Raw genomic sequence first — 17,617 nt, forward strand, 5'->3', positions numbered from 1 at the left:
GAAAAAAATTCTTAATGAAGATTTGATAATAATTAGAAAATTTTAAAAAATATTGCACATTTTTTATTGTTTTTGAGATCTTCCAATCTATAATAGTCTAAATCTTCTTAGGATCCATCATAAGGCCATTATTTAAAATGATGTATTTTAAAAAATCAATTTGAGTGGTATGAAGTATACACTTTTCTATCTTAGTATATAATCTTATATCTCTTAATTTTTTTTAATATACAATGAATATGAAGTTCATACTCTTTAATGTTCTTAGAATAGATTAAGATGTCATTTACATAAAAAAAAATAAAGTCATTAAGAAACTTACAAAAGAGATTATTTATTAGATATTAAAAATCAATTAATACATTTAAGAATCCAAAAGGCATGAAATTACATTTAAAATATTCATATTTGGTTCTAAATGTAATCTCTTATTTATCTCCTTTTTTAATGAATATCAAGTTGTATGTTTTTTATAGATCTATTTTTATATAAATTTTTTCTTGATTAAATTGATCAAAAATCTCTAAAATCAAAGATAAAGGATACCTATTCTTGATGGTGATCTTATTGAGTTTTTGATAGTCCACATACATCTGTAGAGATCTATCTTTTTTAAAATAAGAGCACCTACTAGAGATTTAGAATAGCATATGAAGTTCTTATCCAAGTTCTTATCAATGTATTTTTTGAATGTAGCCAACTTGTTCTATAATAAGCTATAGATAGATTTAAATAGTAATTGAACTCTTTTTTGAAGATCAATTGAATAGTTATAAGAATATTAATCTAGAAAAATATCTCTCTCTCTCTCTCTCTCTCTCTCTCTCTCTCTCTCTCTCTATATATATATATATATATATATTCAAAAATATCTTAATAATCTTAATATTGCCTTAAAATATGACTTGAAATTTTTTGTTAATAAAAAATAACTGTGGCATGTATAGCAAACATTATCTCTTCTTTTATAGCATGCATAAAAGTTCTTACACCTATCAATAAGGATTTGGATATATTAAACTTATGGATATTTTTTTTGTCTAGCAACATCTTGGGCTAAATTACATGAAAAATTATTGTTATAAGAAATCTAGTCTATTTGATGGTTATATTTTTTTAGCCACAATAATCCTAAAATTATTAAATTAAAAAGAGATTTAATTATATGAAATATTATTAAGCTATTATGACCACTAGTTGTCCCATCTAAAGGAATAATTTTATAAATAACATCTTCAAAAGACAACAAATGACTATCTATTATTTCTACATGCATAAATTTTATTTATTTAACTAAAGATATGTCTTATTTTTGTCAATGTCTTTTTTAATAAAATGAATTGAGGCTCCTAAATATAACAATGCTAAGGCTTTATGATTTTTTGCTCTTAAAAAAATCCTATTGTAAAATAAAGTGAAGGATGTGAAGAAAAGATAGGACTTTAATTAGATATTCTATAAGATTTTAGTTCCATGGTTCTTATTGTAGCTAAAAAAATTGGTTTTTCGACACATTGTCATTTTTAGCAACTATGCTCTTCATTGTGACTATGTTGCTTCTTTAGATAATGTTGAGTAGTATGCTTAGATTTTCCACAATATAAACACAATCCTTCTTGACAATATCAAGTCTTTTTTACTCAATAAGAGGCTTGAAACATATTATGCTAATTTATATAGATTTTGATTTTAATGAATTAGTTTCTTTGAATTTAGAAGTTATTGCCATGACTTAACTTATACCTCTATAACTAAATCTTTGTTCTTGGCATCTTTCAAAACATTGATTGCCACATGCAATGACTTAAGAAAAAATTTAAATAATAAGTCTATTCTTGACATTGTCAATATTAAATCTTTGCTGTTATCTTTTAATCCATACCAAAATTACTTAATAAGGGCATGATCATTCCAATCCACATCACAAGCAAGGTTTTGAAATTCAAGAACATGTATGATGGATAAATGTGTTTCTTGTCATAAAGATACAAGTTTGATCTTTGCTATTCATTTTCAATTACTTTCTTCAAATGCGGCCATAAAGACTTCTAAGAATGAATTTAAATTATAGAGTAGTCTTGAATCCTTTTCTATTAAATATAAAAACCAAGAGAGAGCACATCTAGAAAGAATTGCACTTATGAATTTAACTTAAATAAATCCATCAAGATATTGAAAAAAATGCAATCTTAGATAGAACTTTATTTGTTGTAAAAATCTTTGAAATTTCTATATTATATATCAAACTTCTCTTATATACTTATCCTTATTTCTTTCATACTTGTAGTAGCAAGACTTCTTAGATTTAGTTGTAAACTTGATCTACTTGCTTCTCTTAACTGTACAACTTCTTTGAACTTCACTATTAACTTCTTCTATAGGCATTGGAATACTACCTATATGATTGAAATTAAAAATATATGAGATTTCTATCTTGAAAGTGTTGAGAAGCTCATAAAGATTTGTAATAGTTGCAAATCTATTCTTATTTCTGCCAAGAATTGCATCTATAATTTTTTCTTTTATAGAAAATTCAAAAAAAATTATATTCAAATTTGAGAAGGATAATTTTTAATCCTTAATATCAAATAAAAATTTCAAAAAATAAAGATGGTCTATTTTTTTTAAGAAAAAAATCATTGTTAGAAAATTAAAATATTAAATTGAGGGTTGAAAATTTGTAATCTTCAAAATAAAATAATAGAAGTAAGATAGTCCACCCACTTCTAAATACAAGACAAGAAAAATGAATTAATAATCTTATCAAATTGTCAAAGACATGAATTTTAAAGAATCAAAAATTCAATAGACTCTTATGTTATTCAAATAGAATAGATATTCATTCAAACATAACATAGTATTGAAATTGGAATGGCTATTGTTAAAGACAAAAAACTATAAAGTCTTGAAATAAGTCTAAAGACTAAAAAGGCATTGATAAGAGTGAAGAAGGATTTATTCTTACTTCCATATATCTAAATAAGTCTAAAGACTTATTTATGTGACTTTATATTTAGTCTAAAGACTTATTTATGTGACTTTATAAGATATATATATATATATATATATATATGTATATATATATATATATATATATCTCAACTTGCAAGATAAGTTTTTTATATGTATGCCACATAGTTAGCTTTTTTTACAAACTACTAATATGTAATTAACTTGTTCAACAAGTTTTTAATCTATTAATCAATTACAAATACATGTAAAGTCAAATTAGCATTTATGAAGCTTCTAAAAAGCTTCTCTAAAAAATATACTAAAATAAAACTAATTTTATCTACTTCTATTTAATTATATGAGTAAATATTAAGATAAGTATTTATGTCTGTGATACCTACCAATCAACTTCAAATACATCTAAAATCAAATATGTATCTATGAAGCTTTTAAGAAGTTTTGTCATCAGATAATATCAAATATACCTAAATTTATCTTCTATCTAATATTTCTTATCTAAATAAATATATATGTCTATATTACAAGCAGATTTAGCCATTTCTTAAGCCAACTTAAGAAAGTTGTGCATAAAATGGTTTTCTCCTCAGCAAAATTACATCTAAGAGTTTTGTAGTATTTGCTTCTTAGATTATATAGATATCAATGGATGCCTCCTATATGATGTCTTGGAGCAAAAAGCAATAAGTATTGTATGCAAATTATTAAAGCATCTTCTCTAGTAGTAGTTATATTACAAAATTGTGTGTGAATTTTTACTTAAAAAAGTTTAGCATTAAAATCAGCAAAAAATGACATAGCATTGAACTCAAAAATATTTTAGTACATGTTATCTATTCTAGAAGAAAGCATATTAATAGTAAATTCTATTAATTTAATAATAAAGATTGAATTGTCAAGCTTTTAAAATTCAAATTGAATTTTTTGAATTCAATAAATAAATTTATAAACTAAAGTTTTTTTTGTTAAATAAATAGAATGAAGCTTATGTTAAAGTATCAGTATTTTAGCATTGCTATGCTATTGATAAAATTAAGCAAGCAATATCTAAGCTATAATGGAATTAATGTATTCAAAAATACTTGAGAATATATTTTTTTTCTTTTATTTTTTTACTAACATAATGACCAAATGGAAACCATTGACTTATTCAAGAACTATATTAGAGGCTTTTCTAAGTTGGAGAGGATTTTTTCCTTGAAGATGCATATATTTCTAAGTTTTTTCTTTTATTAATAATATTTTCATTTTGACTTTTTGGGTTTGATAGTTCGTTCCATTGAGCTTAAATATCTCTAGAAGAAAGTTAGATGCTATGGAAAATCACACAAAATATCTCTCAAAATATAAATAAAATCAACTTGTCACACATACCATTTATCTTTTTAACTTTCCAATTTATGCCACATAGACACTTAGTGACAAAGATGATAAAACAAACACTCAACTTTAACCATGCTCTAAGGAAAAAATAAATATAAGACCTTTTAGTGACATTATCCAAGAAACACCTTCTTAAAGTTTAATACCATGTAAAAATTGATATAAATCAATGATTTATATTCTACTATACATATGAAGGTTTTAGTTTGTGTTATAGAATATATAGAGAGGTTATTGTCACAAATATACATATTTATTCCAAAAATTATCTATATGATTAAGAAAAAGTAGGTGAAAGTATATTAATTTCATAACATCTTTTAAAGAAGCTTCTTAAAAGCTTTATAGATTCGATTTTGACTTTACATATATTTGCAATTGATTGGTAGATTAGAAACTTGGTCAACAACTTAATCATGTGTTACATATATTGGTGGCTTGTGGAACAAGTTAATTATGTGGCATACATATAGAAAACTTAACTTACAAGGTAAGATATATATCTTTTAAAGCCAATACATGTTAGAGATTCTATAGAATATTGTCACATAGCTTCTAGTTAGATAGAATATATATATAGAAGCAAGAATGAAGCCTTTTTCACTCTTACAAATGCAATTTTAGTCCTTAATCTTATTTCAAAACTTTTTAAACTTCTTCTCTTTGGCAATAGAAATTCTAGTTCAATTTTTACCAAATTTGAATAACTTTCTAATCTTTTTGAATGATATAAGAGTGTATTGAGTTTTTTTTCTTTAAAATTTATATCCTTAGCAGTTACAAGATTAATTACTAGTTACTACATTAATACAATAATAACAAGATTGGATCCTATTTCTGCTTCCAATAAGATATGTTTTATACTAATTTTGATAAGTTTTAGTTTTAATAAAAAATTAAAAAATAAATCAAATACATTTACACAAGAGATTAAAATAGAAGAAAAAATAAAGAAGATATTTGATTTTTATCCTAATGTAGCAAAAACAGTATATTTTAAAAAAACTATTACAATTGTAGTAATAATATAAGTTGTACACAATGTTTTTAATGTTTATATGTCTTTGTATATGGACATATATTTATAATATTCTTTGTATTTTTTATACTATATCTATATATATATATATATATATATATATATATACACCATAACTTTCATTAATATCTTTACCTACAAATGGAATATGATTTTTGTTTATATTTCATGCTTTGACAAGTAAAAACATTTATATATAACACTTTGTAACAGATACAATCATTGGTTATCTTATGTATATGGTGTTCATAATTAAAATAAGTAATATATATTATTAGATTTTTTTCATAAGAAGATTTTATTGATATTTTTGAAATATCTTAATTATTTAATATTTTAGATAGAATATATTTTTATATTATTTTATTTTATAAGAATTTCCTAAAAATTATGAATAATTATTTTTTGAAGAATATATATATATATATATATATATATATATTTTTAATTATTTATTTATTTGATTTTTTATGATATTAATATGAATATATTAATATTTTTTAATTATTTTTATTGTATTGTTAATTATTATTATATTATACCATATTTTACATTAATATTTTGCTTCAATATATTACTTTCAAAGTATGGCCTTCAATGCTTGTATGTACTTATTATAGAAAATCATATATATATATATATATATATATAATCATCATTATATTTGGTTTTTATTACTATTTTTTTAGATATCAATTAAAAAAAATAAATACTTAAAGCAATATTCTTGATGCAATACAAGATATTTTTATATACATATTTTTTTAATCATAATTAGATTGATATATTAAATTTTATATTTTAAAAAATTATATTCTTATGTAGTTCTTTTGCAATATATAAAAAATATTTAATTACAATAAATTAGTTTACTTGCCATATTTACATGTATAGCCACTTTTTACATAGAATTAATTCAAAACAAAATAAACAAATGAACATAACTAAAATCATTGAAGTCATCATTGCCTATATAAATGCATGTTACATATTATACATATAAAATGAACAACACAATGAAATATAAAAAAATAGGCACTATGGAGGATTTTATAACTATGAGTTAAGTTTAAAAGACTATAGCTAAAGACTTCTAAATATCTTAAGCGTATTGAAGAAAAATTATTTGTTAAAAAACCTCTCTATTTAGAGATAGAACTAAGTAAATGACAAAATCAAATGATTTTATTTATTATTGTTTTAAGTATAATAGTTCATATCTTGATTTTGGCAATTGTGACAAACAATTTTTAAAACCCAATTTTTAAAGGCCTAAGATAAATTCTAGGAACAAAACTATTCATGCAATATGATAAGTTCTACCTCATCGTTTCCTCTTATAACTTCTCATCTAATTTCTCTAAAAATACTAAGCCATCTAAAGAAGAATTTCCAATGATAACCAATCACATTCATCAAACAAAGTCCTATTATCAATCAACTAAAATCCTAGAGTTTTATTTCCAAGTGTTCAAACCCTAAATGCCATTGATGCATGCATCACAACAAAAACAAACATGCAAAAAGTCAATGGTCCATGAATGCCATAAATGTGCCAAACAGGTAAAACACGAGCATGCAGGCAAGGCTGTGTGTTACCACGTTGTGGATCCTAACCTCGTTTGTCTCGTCAGGGTTTCATATTTTAAATCGGGGACACGTGAGCAACCCCGAAGAGCGTCGACGCTGCTGCTGCGGCTAGAGCGGGGCCTCGGCGGGGGGCGCCGAGAGCGTGTCGGCCGCAGCGAGGGCACGAGGACAAGAGGGCGGGATTCTTCGACGTGGGCGAATCCCTCCATCCCACGGGTCCGGACAAATCCCGTTTTGGCTCATTTACTCGCGAAGGCGACTTTTGCAACAGGAATCGACGTGCAAGTTCGTCGCTTCGGGGCTGCAGCCAGTCTGGCAGCCCCGACTTTCCCGACTTGCCTTTCCCACTATCCGTACTCGCGCTTGCCACACGCTGTTGACCTTGCTCGCGTGCGTGGATCAGTCCCGCGGGGTCGGTGTTGTTGATCCACGGATGGGTTGCTGCCTGTTGTAGCCACAGTAGTCCTCGAATTTTTCTGTATCTCGCTTAACAGTCCTTGGCGAAGGAGTTTTGGGTCTTCGTCGATGTGCTCTGTTGACTTTAGATTTGTTTACCTAGTTGGGTAGTCATGTTTGGTGTGCGTGTTGTCTAATACTGTGCCGGAGTATAATAGCGTGTAGGTAGATATTACATGTTGCATGCGATTAGTTGATATCGTTGTACGATTTCGTCGTTCCTTTTCGCATGTTTTCGTTTGGCATTTTGAAGTGGGTTGGAGTGTAATGAGCATTGAAGCCTGGGGTTTCGTTTTCTGTCTCTGCGATTCGCTGCGGTTGTCGCGTGGGGGCATTTAGTACCTTAATTTGCTCGTTTTTTTCTTGTAGCGTATTGTCTGTGTTTTAGAACAATTTTTGGGTTTGTGACTGAGGAATTCTTTCAAGTCAAGGTGCGCAGTTCAAAGCAGGATGTGTCCTCTACGAGTCATTCTGCTCTTCCTTTCTGCCATACTGGCGGGTTACTTAGCCGTGAAGACTGTGAAAGCGCAACAGGAATCCAGCATCCTAGACCCAAGTGAAGAGTCGCCGAAGCAAGCAATCGAGCACAAGGGTCTTTTTGCCGTAGTAAGCATACACTCAACGCGTGACGTGCAATTTCATGCACTCATTCTAATCTTCCTAAAACAACAGGATGTCTTACGCCTGAAGCATAAAGCTTGGTACTTTTAATTTGTAGATTGTTCGATCTCTCCACTTTCGTGTCCTCACAAACACGTCCCATTGCGTTTATTCCCGCGGACCCTCGGATTACACGTCTTAGATTTTCTGACAAACCCTAACGTGTTCCGAGGGCATACTCTCTTCCATTAGCCTTTGTTCTATGAACTCATCTACTTGCTATTGTGCAGGTCTCCGCACGAGCTTCCTCCGCGTTATCAGTAACGATCGACATGCTCAGTGGTCGCTATCTGTACCAAACTCTCCGCAAGCAAGCGAACGGTGAAGCGGTGGCCGATCAATAACACAGTATAGAGATCGACCTGCACGGCGATCGACTGTAATTCTCACCAATTCTCTGCTCGCCGTTGGCGTGTCCATTGATGGCAGCCCTTTGTAGGCCCTCATCTTGTATCTGCAAACCTATCGACGCAACTGTGATTCTTCGTAACTCACTAGAAACTACACTGAATTATGAGACCCTAAACTCAAACATTACTCACAATGAACACTAGTTGACAGAAAAAAACTCCAATTCAGAATAACTTATCCAGAGAAAGCCTTTTGCGTTCATTATGAACTTTGTTTAGAAAAAAAACTCAACCCTAACGGTTTCTCTGTGAAAGCTTAGTGGTTTGGAAGCTGTGAATAAAACAAACTCAAATCTAGCCAAAGCAACCCTCCAAATATACTGGATCATGGGAAGCTTGAAAGAAACGTACTTGTAATTCTAGAATCACATGGAAATAAAACTCGGGCATGTGTATGTCTTTGTGTTGTTTGAACAAGAGTTTGTCTTGAGGATTCATTATTTTGCATCACAAAATCTGTGCATGCTCTTTAGCTGGATGGTTGATTGATTAACTAAGTTGGGCTTAGATGTGCTAATTTGTTGCTCACATATGAGCCAAGAAGGATGAAAATAATGGGGTGTTTTTTTAACGAATGTGAAAAAATGCATGTAGTTAAAAATCGCATTCTTGGATGTGTATGGGAAAAGGTAGTAGAATCTGCACCAGGATTGGGTCAAGACTATCGTTCTTCTAATCTTGTCAACTTGCTTCTGTTTAGGATTTGTTTTTATGAGTCAGCGTAGCCACATGCTGGACATAGTCAATACATAAATAATTGTTTGATTATGATTGACAGAACTGGTACACAAATGCACGTGCGTGGTGTTTTTTATTTTATTTTAATTTTAATTTTTTCCAGCGGTAAGATTTTAGTAGTTATCTAGAAATCATGGAAGCACTAGTTTTTCCTCTAGCCATCCAAATATAAAACATATTTCTTCAGTGTTTTATTTCCATTAATTTTTGTGATGGATACAACAAACAGGTAGGTATAACAAACCTTCTATTATTTTCGAATCTCATAGTTTTTTTAGAAAACTATATGATACTGTATAATACAAACATTAGAAGATAGAAGAAAAATTATGCAATATTATGCTGTAAGATGATAATTTTATGAAAAGATCATCTTTCGACTGAGATGTGGATTGTACACAACTATAATTATAATGTAATACTTTTAGAGTACTTAATTTTGACTTCTTAGTCGTCAAAGAACCAACGTGACTAATTAAAATTTTACAACTTTGATGTCTACTCATTTACTAATCTACTAATTTTTACAAACTTCAAAAATTGCAGATGTAGAAAATATTGAAAAAAATCATACTATGAATACAATACCATTTACTAATGTATTGATGTGCAACACCATTTACTTGTATTTTATGATTAATGTCAACAATATTTTAAAATTAAAATATAGAATACAACATTTTATTTTTTAAGGACTTAAAATAATCATTTAGAAATACTATAAATATACATACATACATACATACATACATACATACATACATACATCAAGAGGAAACCCATTTAGCAAGCTAAATGAAACTATTATGCATTTCATTGTTTTATGGTTCTATTATTTGCATTTTTATTTAGGTTTTAATCTATTTTTATGTATATTTTCTTCATATTTTGCATAAAAATAAAAATAAAATAAAAATGTATAAACTTTAATAATTAAAAAATATTATTTTTTCTATTTTTGTAACATAATTCACGATGTTACATTTTACTACTCAAATATGAACACGGAGTGAGTCGAGAACAGGGCTGTGGTGTGAAAGTGGTCCTAGTGTGAACAGGGAAACTCCATGAAAGGAGTTAATTTGTCTAGCATAAGGCTGCAGTGTGAACGAGGCTAAAGTGTGATATGTATATACATATATATATATATATATATATACATAAGAGAAAGGAGACCCATTTTGCATGCTTAAAGATTGTTGAAGCCTAGAAGAATTTTTTTTAGAGAATCTGCATTACAAATAGTTTTTCATATCACACTATCATCACAAAAATATTGTGAAATTTTGATGTGAGATTGGTTGAATTTTTTGAGATATTTTTATTTATGATTTTTCCTAAAGACCTTATAGAAATTTTTTAAAAAATCACCAAAAAGTTGGAAAATGTTTACATTAAATACAAATTAGAATATTTTTAAAAATTCAGCAAATCAGATATCAGTTGCAATTCAGTCAATCGGGGAGTTGAATGAAATTAATAGTTGGAATCCAATCAATTAGGTAATATTTGGACAGACACCAATTTTATATAGCTAAAGAGTATATCTATATATATATATATATATATATATATTCATGTATTGGCTCTGTAAATTCCAAAGCATAGTTTTTGATTATATACTTTATATCATAGTTTTTTTTTTTGAATAAAGTAATATGTTGCTTAACATCAACATTTGTAAGTATGTATATATACACACATATATTATTTGATGTTAAAATTACATCATGTTGGTTCAAAGTAAATTAGGTAATATATTAAATATATATTAAATAAATTTTAGAAATAAATAGAAGTCTCAAAAAAATAATAACTAGATTTTATAAATATAAACTTGAATGTATTAAATGAGATTCAACTCTTAACTTCCTATGTAAAAGTTTTAATCACATTCAAAAAACTTTTAACAATGAACATGATATTCAGTCTTTGTAAAGCCTACATTCTGGTGTAAAATAAAACAAATTAAAAATAAACATCTAGAATGCTTTTCCAATTTGTTTTTACATTCATTAATATCGCTATCCATGTAAACATTTGAATGAACATGTTCGTTAATGGTAGCAGCAGTGGTATAATTGTCTAGGGTTAAGGCCCACTCAGGCACAGTTGGGATTAGTTGATACCAACTGGAAGGTTTCTAATGGTGATGTCAGGCTTCTATTAATTTATAAGAACAGAATAATTTATTTGTTTTTTTTTCCTCTGAATGCCATTTGGTGTGATCTGTTATTGTCTTTGTTCGCATGTGTGTGTATTTAAGAAGAACCCACAATTTTCGAGATGAATATGGTGTGAGGTCCTGGATAGATTGCTCATTGTGAAACTTGAGCGTTCCAAGTTTGAAAGAAGCAATTAGTGCAACGGAACGGAAGAGTGAAGGACTTATAAGAATGCCTAACTGCCTACTATTTCAAAAGAAGAAATGTGTGTAATTATTTGCAGTGTTCAAATCTTCTAAACTGAATTCTTGGCTTGAAGTGATTTTATTTTGTGATGGTATTTGATTGTGCAATACACTTCTGGACTTGGAGTTTTAAGATGCTGTCTTTGGATGACGGGTGCAGAAGCCCTTGTTGCATTTCTAATCAATGTATTGCATGCAGCCTTGTAACAAATGTGGCCTATGCAAATTTAGTGCAGAGAATTTTAGTGATGTGAATTTGAAGAAGATTTTCATGTTTTTTGTAGCATTCATGGAAACATTATGGAAGACATTATTTAGTAAATCTAATTGATAAAACTATTCAATTTTCATTCATAATTTTACTTAAGTTTATGGGTTTCATGACTCTCCTTCTTTTTCTTTTTCTATGGCTTTGTTTAAGATTTTAATAAATTTTCTTCATTATCAATCCTATACTAGGTCTATATAGCCATGGGACACATATCCAATGATGCAATTAGTTTCTTTATTTTCAATGCTGAAAGATATTCTTATTTAAACATTTAACAATGATTGTAGCCATAAGATAAGATTAGTAGAAATTATAACCATTAAAAGATTTCAAACATGGTGCTCTTCTAAAAAAAATAATCAAAATTTAGCATTTGATATTTCTATGATTATGCAAACTATCAAATCTAAAAGATTATGAAGGATATGAATCTCAAAGAAGTAAAAGTTCAATACACTCTAATGTGACTTGACATAACTAAAGAATCATTCAAAGATAATATAATATTAAACTAGAATGGCTACTGCCAAAGACGAAAAAACTAGAAAGACTTGAAAGAAGACTAAGGACTACAAAGGCATTGACAAGAGTAAAGAGAATTTTATTCTTGCCTCCATATATACTATCCAACTAAAAGCTATATGGTGACATTCTATAGGACATCCAACATGTGTCCAATTTGCAAGAGACATGACTTAATTTGCAAGACAAATTCTATATATGCATGCCATATTGTTAGCTTGTACTACAAACTATCCACATATATAACACATGGCTAATTTATTAGTCAAGTTTTTAACCTACTAATCAACTATAAATACATATAAAGTCAAATACATACTTATGAAGGACTAAGAAGTTTTACCACAAGATAATATTAGATTTATTTATATTTATCTTCTATCTAACACTTCTTATCTAGATAAATATATATGTCTTTAATATTATCCCTTCTTCTAGGAACAAGTTCTATGAGGAAAAGGTCATAATATATTGAGAAAGTCCAAGATGTGGCCAATTGTATTTGTCACATATTTTGATCTTTATTTTCTTTGAAGGTGATTGATAGATCTTCTTAGACATTGATAATATTTCATTCCACAGCAAGAAGACCATCCTATTATTTAGTCATTGTTGAAGTCTTTGTAACTTCCTTCAAGCAAAATATTTGTAACACCATCAAGACTCATTCTTACTTCTAATACAATCATCAATCATCAAGAAATTTTTCCAATGTCATGATACCAAGCATGTTGTATCTCGCCATCTATTCAAGAAAGAACTTGTCATTCTTGAGAATCTTCATCTTCATTATATCTTCTTTAAGGCTATGAAAATTATAATATTTTATTTAATAAATCATCAAATAATAGCTCTTGAGTTGAATCTCGTAGTTTTTGGTTTTTTATTTCTTTATTGCTACAAATACACATAAATTACAAATAAAGGTAGAAAATAAAATGAAATATTTTTTAAACTATTTTTTTTTTATAGCAAAGATGTATTATTCTTCATCTTGATTTGATTGGATATTATCAATAAAAAGTATCAACCTTCTTTCTTGTATTTGTAAGATTCTTAGCTGGTTCCTATATGCATTCACTTATATCATATTTATATCAATAAACAAGATATTTCAATCTATTTTGACGCCACCTAAAGTATAAGACTCTTTCCATATCTAATTCTTAATTATTATTTACTTCTACAAGATGAAGTAGCATTTATCTTCTTTCCAAGATATTCACTCCCTCATATAACTCAAGTAGAGATATATAGAATATAAAATGGATCTTCTTAGACTTTAATAGATGTAATTGATATACAATTAGATTGATTTGTTCACAAATAGGAAATAGTCTAAATCTATAATAATCCAACTTATTACAAAGGTGACTAGCCTTGATATTATAACAAAGTAATCATATCTTATTGCTAACATAGAATTGAAGTTTCTTCTTACAATAAGCATTTACATTGGTTTATTTTTATTTTTGAGCTTCTTTTAGTTGTGCCTTCATTATTGTATATATCTCAGATAAAGAATTTGTTAAATCTTCTACCACAGGATTAACAACTTTTGAAAAGTCAAAAGCATCAAGTTATAAATAATAACCATAGTAAGTAAAAAATGATGTTTATTACATAAAAAAATATAATATTATTATAATCAAATTTTATCAATAATCAAAGAATTATTCAATCATCTTATTGGTAGATGATACACCATAAATATCGCTTTAAAATTAGGTTTACATACTTTATTTACTTATTGGTTTGAGGATAAAAAGCCAAAGATAGCTTTATATCCACCTTTAAAATCTTAAAAAGGATTTTTCAAAATCTTGATATAAATTGAGCCTCCCTATCTGATATAATATCCTAAAGTAATCCATGATAGCAATAGATATTGTCAAGAAATAGCTTAGCTATTTCTTCACCAATAATAATCTTCATAAAATAATCTACTATCACAAATGTAGAATTATACAAATTTGAGATTAAAAGATTTGTGATAAAATCCATAGAAATTAAAGACCACAATTGTTCTAAAATAGGTAATGCTTGGAGAAGTCCATAGGATTGATGATGAAAAGTTTTTGAACTTAAACAAACGTTATATGATTATAAAAAGTCTTTGATTTCTTTTTATATTTTAAGCTACCAAAAATCTTTTGATATTAGCTCAAAAGATTTGTTGTATTCAAAATATTTGGCCACTAGAAAGTCATGATAAGCTTAAAGAATATATAATTGTGCTTTGTCTTTTAGAATAGATAATCATTCTTTAAAATAAAATATATTGTTCTTGAATTCAATCTTAAAAATTTCATAAGACTAAAAATAATTATTTTTAATACCATAAAAAAATGATCAAAAGACATACTTAATTGAACTTATTTTTGAAAGATCAAATCAATAGTTAATGTTGATTTCATTTATCAAAGATAAAAATATTCTAATTTCAAGAGAATTATTCTTTGTTGATCAAAAGTTATATTTCCTTATTTGGATGCAAGATAAGAATATTTAAAAAGATCATCAAACAAATCTTATTATTTTTTGAATCAATAATTGATCTTAAAATCAAATCTTCATAAAAACATGTTCCAATAGCTTCAAATCATGTATCCATATGAAGTATTTAAATTTCTTATAATTTATAAACTTAGTGGCTGGACTAAAAGTAGCTTTTAAACAATGATATCATTCTTGAAATGAATCTATGATTGCAAGAAGTTCTTTGTCATAGATCTTATAATTAAACCTCGATGTTGAAAATTTCTTCAAATAAAAAGTTACTAGGTGGATCTTATGATTTCTTCCTATTTGTGATAATACTGCACCTATATCAATATCTAATGCATTTATTTTCATAAAAAATATCTTAAAAAATTAACATGATACAAAATTGGTGCTTAAATAAATGTTGTCTTCTAAGCTTCAAAAGATGCTTCAATTTCTTTTTTTAAGTTTTTTTTTACATGTCAAATATATAAGAAGAGTCACAACTTGAAAAAAGTTCTTAATAAAGATTTGATAATAATTGATAAATCTCAAAAAATATTACATGTCTCAGATTTTTTTTGAAATCTTCCAATCTATGATAGTCTAAACTTCTTAGGATCTTTTATAAGACCATTATTTGAAATAATTTATCTTAAGAAATCAACTTGAATAGTGAGAAATAGATACTTTTTTTTTATCTTGGTATATAATCATGTATTTATAAGTTTTTGTAGCATGTGATAAATATAAAGTTCATGCTTCTATGTTCTTAGAATAGATAAAATATCATCTTAATAATCTACCATATAATCATTAAAAAACTCATAAAAGACATCATTTATCAAAAATTGAAATGTAGCTAGTATATTTTTGAGCCAAAAAGACATCATATTATATTTGAAATATCCATATTTAGTTTAAATTATAATCTTTTATTCATCTCTTTTTTTGATGCATATTAGATTGCATATTCTTTATAAATCTATTTTTATATAAATTTTTACTTCATTGAATTGAAAAAAAAATTCTAAAATAAAAGATAGAATATATCTATTCTTTATGGTGATCTTGTTGAATCTTTGATAGTCAATACATATTTACAAAAAATTGTCTTCTTTTTTTATAAATAAAGATAGAAGCTCCTATTAGAGATTTAGAATGATATATGAAGTTTTTAGCAAAGTTCTTATAAATATATGCTTTGAATGGAGTCAACTTATTTTATGATAAACTATAAATTGGTCCAAATAGTTGTTGAATTTTATCTTGAAGATCAATAGAATAGTCTTAAGAACAATGTTCTATAAAAATATCTATATTATTTTTCTCAAAAATATCTTATTAATCTTAGTACTAGCTTGAAATATGACTTAAAGTCTTTTCTCTATTAAATAGGTGTGGCATATATAACAAAAGTTGATTGTTCTTTTGCCATATGCATAAAAGATCTTTTACCTATCAATTAGAATTTGGTTGTTTTGGATTTATGGATTTCTACATAACTAGCAGAATCCTAGTCCAAACTACAAAAAATGTCAATAATACAAGAAGTCCTATCTATTTTAGAATGATATTTTTTTATCCAAAATAATTCTAAAATAATTGAATTGGATGGAAATCTAATAACATTAAATATTACTAAGCTATTATAATCTTTATTTTTTATATTTAAAGGAAGAATTTTATATGTAATGTCTTTAGAGGACGATGAACAACTATTTATGACTACATGCATGGACTTATTTTTCTTGACTAAAGATATTTCTTGTTATTTAATAAAAGATTTATCTACAAAACAAGGTAAGTGAAACAAGACTAATCTATTTTGAGAGTGTAAGACTCTTGAAATCTACAATCACATAAAACCTCATCACAAAGTAGGACAAAATGGACCAAAATAAAATTGAACAGAAGTAAATAAAATAAGACATGAAAGATAAAACTGTATAAACAAAAATAAAACAAAATAGAATTGAAAATGAAGATGAAAAACCAAAATTTAGTAAGAGAAAAGATCCAAAGTCATACTTGACTAGATGCCAAGAAGGCCATGGTCAGTCCTATTTATATTTTCTTCTATTATCTTAGACTTTCTAGAATGTTTCTAAATGATGCACCTTATTTAGATAATCTTCCTAAGCTTTTTTTAAAACATTCTATGGTAGGCTCTACTTAAATAACCGCCCTCAACTCTTTTTAGAATGTTCTTTAGTGGATTTTGTGAATCATCAAATCGACTCACTAGTTGTTTTAGTTGGTTTAATATTTTTTTATTTATTATTGAGTATCGAGGAATATTTATTAAGGTCAATATTTATATTAGCCTTCAATCTATACATATTATTTATAAAAAAATATAAATATTAGTTAATAATTAAAAGAAGCATGAGAAAGAACTTCATGTCTTTTTAGGTGTTTGTATAAAAAATAAGATTTATAGTAGATTTAAATTAAATTTATTATTATAAAAAAAATCATCAAGATAATAAAGTACAGCTTCAAATTTATTTTAATATTATAGAAATATTATAAGAATTTTTAGAATTTATTTAAAATTTATTTAGAATTTATTTAGGAATTTTGAGAATAATTTTCAAGACTTTGATAAAAATGAGTTTTACTACTTCGGAAGCCATTATGAAGAAATAAAATAAGATTTGAAGGCCACATCAAGCTTCTAG

The 17,617-nt window shown here is 27.0% G+C and overlaps 1 protein-coding gene across 1 annotated transcript; it reads left to right on the forward strand.

Annotated features, from left to right (window-relative positions):
• The first annotated feature begins 7,632 nt into the window (after nt 1–7,632).
• LOC112275586 (uncharacterized) lies at nt 7,633–8,925 on the forward strand. Its single transcript, XM_024506068.3, has 2 exons — nt 7,633–8,044; nt 8,329–8,925. The coding sequence occupies exons 1-2, from the start codon at nt 7,889–7,891 to the stop codon at nt 8,440–8,442; spliced, it is 270 nt and encodes an 89-aa protein (XP_024361836.1). The 5' UTR covers nt 7,633–7,888; the 3' UTR covers nt 8,443–8,925.
• Nucleotides 8,926–17,617: the final 8,692 nt, after the last annotated feature.

This window comes from Physcomitrium patens, chromosome 23, assembly GCF_059467195.1.
Source record: "Physcomitrium patens ecotype Gransden chromosome 23, ASM5946719v1, whole genome shotgun sequence".
NCBI lineage: Eukaryota > Viridiplantae > Streptophyta > Bryopsida > Funariales > Funariaceae > Physcomitrium > Physcomitrium patens.